Source organism: Limulus polyphemus, unplaced genomic scaffold, assembly GCF_000517525.1.
Source record: "Limulus polyphemus unplaced genomic scaffold, Limulus_polyphemus-2.1.2 Scaffold3329, whole genome shotgun sequence".
Taxonomy (NCBI): Eukaryota; Metazoa; Arthropoda; class Merostomata; order Xiphosura; family Limulidae; genus Limulus; species Limulus polyphemus.
The window spans coordinates 88,198-94,502 of record NW_013668939.1 but is presented as its reverse complement, the minus strand read 5'-3'; the positions used below and the strand labels follow the sequence as shown (position 1 = coordinate 94,502).

At 35.4% G+C, this 6,305-nt stretch overlaps 1 protein-coding gene across 1 annotated transcript in view; it reads left to right on the top strand.

Moving 5' to 3' along the window:
• The window catches only part of LOC106469159 (MICOS complex subunit MIC60-like), a 55,465-nt gene that overhangs the window by 33,576 nt on the left and 15,584 nt on the right, over positions 1 to 6,305 (top strand). The window contains exons 6-7 of the mRNA XM_013929624.2: positions 152 to 243; positions 1,047 to 1,178. Of these exons, the coding sequence (XP_013785078.1) occupies positions 152 to 243; positions 1,047 to 1,178 (224 nt within the window). The remainder of the gene's footprint in view (positions 1 to 151; positions 244 to 1,046; positions 1,179 to 6,305) is intronic.

Here is a 6,305-nt window from a genome sequence, read left to right as displayed (position 1 = left end):
CCCTATATTGATAAAAGTTTGAACCACCTTGATCTATACTAATGGAAACTAAAAGTAGAATGCATTTTTTTTTTTTTTAGTTTTGTGTAAGAGTGGCACTAATTTTTCATAATGCTTCTTCCTCATGTTATCATATTGTTTACTTGAACAGGCCAGAAGCTGACAGAAGAAGAGCTTAACTTCTTGATTGCCCATGCTCATCGTCGCGTGGAACAACTTCAAAGACGACTAGCAAAACAAATGGTACGATCTTGTTGGTTGAAAAGTTTAGGAACAGAATTATGGTTGAAAAGTTTAGGAACAGAATTGTTGTTGAAAAGTTTAGGAACAGAATTGTTGTTGAAAAGTTTAGGAACAGAATTGTTATTTTCTCGTCACTTTAAAGATTGGAAACATTGGGTTTCTCTAACAATATAATGTTAGGTAAAAATGTATTATCAGCTTCACAGTTATATTGTTGCAGTTATTGTTAAGAAACTTTACTTACCAAACTAAGCCTTTGTTTTGTTGTAGTGGTCAATGTTATTAAACATTATCACTTTGTATTGTTGACAGGAAATTTTGCTTATTTGGATCTAGTATAGAAGTTAACCATTTAAAACACGATCAATTGTGTGTGAGATGAAATGTACGAAAACTTACTTTTGTACCTAATTTGAGGGAAGTGAAAATGCAGTGGTGCAGGTGTGGTCTAGTAGTTAGCGATTAACACATTTCTAAAGGGTTTGTTGTTATAAGGTAAAAATATCTCCTGCACAAACATACGCTCCAGTTTAACAGTGTGATTAACCCGTTTTGAAATAGTTATAATGTACATAGACTTAGCAGCATATATAAAGTTTAGACATGTGTATTATCTTTGTTTTTGTCAGTCATGAAAGCTGCTAGACAAGTTTTGTCATATAGTTTAAGTATAGATACCATTAAGCCTAACAGTTAAACCCAACTATAAAAACAAAATTTTTAAGATTCACTTAATTAACTTTTATTACACAATTTTTTTGTTTTAACTGATACACTGTTTTGTCATCTCTGGTGCTCCACAGGTCACTGAGCAGGAGAGGATACAGAAAGCTATGGAAAAACAGCAAGAAGAGGACAGCAAGGTTACCGATGCTCGAGTGTCCGTGGAATTAGCCAATCAGCAAAGAGAGCTAGAAATAAGTTACCAAAAAGATGTAAGTAACTAAGAATTGGAAAGTTTTGATCAGATATGAAAGGTACTTGAGCCGCATAGTAGACCTACGATAACGTTATAGATGAATACACCAAGTTATAACACCATCTCAGTAGTAGATAAAATGTTTAAATCTGAAAATATCAGAAGAGTTTTTCTAAACATTTTTTCATTTGTTGTTCTCTATTCAAATATATCTGCCCCCCAGTGGCACAACGGTATGTCTGCGGACTTACAACGCTAGAAACCGGGTTTCGATACTAGTGGTGGGTAGAGCACAGATAGACCATTGTGCAGCTTTATGCATAATTACAAACAAACAAATATATTTTGAATCCATCTAATTGCTGGAAGGACACCTACATTGCGATCTGAGTATTTTATCGGTTGTACTTGTTCAGGTTTCCAGATGAAATGTTCTAACCAATTGCTAATCTGCTTCTCTGTAGCAAAAAGAAAATATCTAATGTGACACAAATTGTTTCCACAATCTTTTATCATCTTTCTAAACAAATTGTTAACTTTTCAAATAAGTGTTGTTGTTTTTTAAGTGGATTTTTTTTCCAGTAATTAAACTCCACGTACTTCTTCTGGCATTTTTCCTGATTTCAAAACGACGTTTTGTGGTCCATGCCCAGTCCTTCATCGGGACTCCAAAATGATGTCATTTCAAAATAACAAAAACATGTCAATTGAAGTAAATAGAAAATTCAGTCCACATTTTGTTTTAGTTGTTTCTTTAATGGCTTGAGTTTGTTTTTTTTCAAATAGTATCATTTAGTTTTAAGAATTTTGCTCTGGAGGCCTATATTTTGTTTTCACAAATGTTGACTGGTGATAATTGATTTGTTCTTAATCTGAGTTATGATAATTAGTAAAGGTACTTCCCATGCCAGGTTCTTCATGTATCTTGTTGGCTTCACGTGCATGTACACTTTTAATCGCCTCTTCATACACACACAGAAGTTAATGTTGGAGGGTGGTCCCAAAAGTGAGAGAAAAGGTTTGGTTTTTTTTAGGGGGGGCTTCTCAGGACTTGCTAGAAACTTCACAAGAACATGTGCATTTTTCTATAAAACAAGGTGTCCAAAATTTTTATTTTCCCTGAATCTTGCACTTCCTCCCTCCCCCTTTCCCGTTACTCAGTGGTACACAATGAGAATCTGGATTTCCTATTGTAGTAGAATTTTCTTATTAACCAAACGTGATTTTTGACGAGTCTTAAAAATAAGTATTTATTGTTTTTCATTTCTCTTTTTACACTTTTGTTGTAGGTGTCACTTTATCAGGGTAAAATTTTAAACAAAATAACATACAAATTATAAACATTCATGAACGCATGGCATCAACTGTGTGAGCCAAAGAATTATATCATTTAAAATATCTTATTTTTTAAACAAAAATACAGAATTGATGTATCTGATTTGTTTAGAAAATTTTAATTGTTTTATAGAATAATGTAAACAAAAATTACAGATTGTGTAAAATTTTACAAATGTGTTGACATGTTTTAAAATTAATAGTTCGGGGAAAACAATCCATAAATATTTAAGTAACTGAGATAGTTCCTTGTACCCCCCCCCCCCCAGACTGTGCAGACAGTACTTCAGTAGCGCCCCCCAGTGGCACAGCGGTATGGCTGCAGACTTAAAACGCCAGAAACCGGGTTTCGATACCCGTGGTGGGCAGAGCACAGATAGCCCATTGTGTAGCTTTGTGCTTAATTAGAAACAAACAAACACTTCAGTAGCTTTTCGCAAATTCACAACAAAAAGAAGTCCTAAGTTATTTACTATCGTTTGGGATGATTCGTTTCAAGAGTATTTCTATTGTGAAATTATGATAAAGACGAGTTGATATAATTTTATTTTTCAGTCCAAATCTTTCTTACATTCTTATTTGAAGCATAATTTAAGATATAACGCATTTGAAGGTAAAAAAATACTTCAGAATTAATAAACTATGCACCATCTTTAATGTCTATGTATTGAATTTAAGATACATAAATTTTGTAATACTACCTTTCATCAGATAACAGTTGTACTAGGCACAGACATAGATTTTCATAAATACCATTTTATACAATAATGTTTATAAAAACGAATAGAGGGCTTACGATCGGAAGTAGAAACTAGTTTAATGTGATTCAACTTTATGTGATTAGTAGTGCCATCTAGCGACGCATACAGAAATTAAGTAATTTCTGAGACTAAAGAAAGTAAATTTTATCCACAAAAATATCAATTACGCTAAGTTAAAATGATAATACTACGTTTTATACCCATACTAAAAAATACTCTGGTGTTCCATAAATTATTATTATGTATTGTTATTTTGAATTCGCATATTTGACGGATTTATAATAACTTGAAGCGTAAACCTTTTTATGGCTGTCAAATATTTAATATACAGTAAAGGCATTATATTATATCTTTGTGCTGTAACTTTAATAATTTTGTGAGTATCAAAACTGTACATCTTACTTGTAAAGTGGTATTCGATTTTAAGTTAATCTTATGGAAATCCAATGCTGTCAAGATGACTCAGACTCGTAATGATCGTTTTCCTAATGCTTCATAGCACCGCCTTTGGCCTTATTTTCTGCCGGTGTTGAGCGAGGCAGTATCCAAACTAGTTTCCCTCACATCTCTGGTTCAAAATATATAGTGTAAAGAGGTTCAACTGATTATATTTTTCTTAGAATATTCGTAATAAACGCAAATGCGGCATTGTAGACATACGCATAAACGTTGAAACTGAATCTGGCGAGGCCTAATTGTTAGCGTGCCAGGCTGGGGCTCGGAGGGTCCAAGGTTCGCGCTGCTATATCTCTCGATATCACCACACTTTCAGTTGTAGGTGTGTGTTATATAACTGACAGTTAAATCTTGTGATAGCATATAGTGCTACCCGCCCTCCGTTTGGTCAATATTTCAAAATTAACGATAGCCAAGAGTCTCTGAATTAACTGTGCACGTATGGATATCATTCAGGATTAAAATCCAGTCATTCTTACGAAAATGTGTGATATAATAGACACGGAGTTTTCATCCGGTTCACAAAAAAAAACGTAGTCAAAGATATTAATTCTGATTTTGAGATACCCAAAACCAGTACCACAAGGACGCAAGCTCGACAGTATACACACGAGTGAACTGTATAATAAAATGTAAGAGATGAGGTGAAAATGATCGTCATGGATGGTTAATTAATGACCTTATTTCAAGGAAAATAAATATCGGTAAACCTTCTTACATCATTGACACACTTTAGGAGATCCATTTTAATTGCCCCCCCCCCTAGTGGCACAGCGGTATGTCTGCGGACTTAAAACGCTAGAAACCGGGTTTCGATACCCGTGATGCCTTCTTACATCGTTGACACACTTTAGGAGATCCATTTTAATTGCCCCACCCAGTGGCACAGCGGTATGTCTGCGGACTTACAACGCTAGAAACCGGGTTTCGATACCCGTGATGCCTTCTTACATCGTTGACACATTTTAGGAGATCCATTATAATTGTTTCGCTTCTCCGTTACATAAAGCCATTTTGTACGTGTGATACGGGTTTGTGCACGTTAATATATGAATTGGAATCTTATTTTCTTAAAAAATAAGATATATATATGTGTGTGTATGTTCTGTATTTATATATTGGTAGCCTCAGATCCCAACAATATATTTATATAATACGTATATATATATATATATTGTAGGGAACTGATGCTACGAATTAGCACATTTTATATACCAAAAATGTCTTTACGTGTGTTGTTGGAACTAGTATTACAAAGAGACATTTCATATCCAAACAATGCCTTGTACACGTACATTGTTTAGAACTCAAGCTAATCATATTATGTATACTACAATAAACCTACATTAGCGTGTATATGCTCGCCTTTTCAGCCGTGGGGGCGTTATAATGTGACGGTCAATCCCACTATTCGTTGGTAAAAGAGTAGCCCAAGAGTTAGCGGTGGGTGGTGATGACTAGCTGTCTTCCCTCTAGTCTTACACTGCTAAATTAGGGACGGCTAGCGCAGATAGCCCTCGTGTAGCTTTGCGCGAAATTCAAAAACAAAACAAATCAAAGAGTCCAATTCTCAAATAGACTCGAACATTGTTTCTGTCTATTTCCAAACTCTTGTTTGTGTGTACACTTCGTACTTGCGCACTGAGGTCGCGTATATGACTACTTAATCCATAAGTAATTAATCCAGAATAGCACGCGTGAAAAAAAAACACTGCAACAGCGTTTCCCTAAATGTAGGACGCCCCTCAGTCGGCAAATCCGTCCCCAACTAATATGGCCGTTTCAATCGATTTCCTCTTGTGAATATGATGTGTGTGTGTGTGTTGAGAAGTTTTTATTAAATTCGTCTGTACGAATACGTTGGGGGGGGGGAGCGGTTAGGGAAGATTCAATAGTGCAATAATGTAAAATTTGATATATATTTTTATTTATGGAAATAATAAGTAATTAGTAAACACACGTGCCATTTTAATGTGTATCCGTGTATTATATCTCGTCACTTAACTCGCTCTTTCACTACGTTAAAAAAAAAAAAGTGTGATCGGGCGCAAGAAACCATATTTATTAAATAGGGGGCGTGGATGACGTAGCAGTGAATAAAGTATTCGTTCATTTCCAAGAAAAATTTCCGTTTTGTACGAGACTTTCAACAATAGAAGAGTCTGTAATGGACACAAAGATTGTATGCGTGCATCCGGGAACCACTTTGGAAACTTCTGAGTCACGTTTTGCACGAACGATTGCTTCGTGAAAGTTTCACGTTTGTTGGATTTTCGCCTTCAACATAAATCGTTATTAAAACAACTAAGTATGTGTGTTCCTTTTCAGGCGTGGAGTCAGTATTGCTCTTAATTTATTTGTATTATTATTTATTTTTCGTAACTGCATAGTTTCTCATGAGAAGGTCAAGTTCTGATAGTTAGCAAGTGGAACCAAAACTCCGACTTGAAACGTTGGGCTCTGAACTCCTGCTTGGACTTTTGGCAACACTCGGACTTGAAACTCCCCCCCCCCCCAACTAGTATGGCTATTTAAATTGCACATCAAATGGTCCAGCCGGCGAATCCCCCCCCCCCCCCCCCCCCACCAAG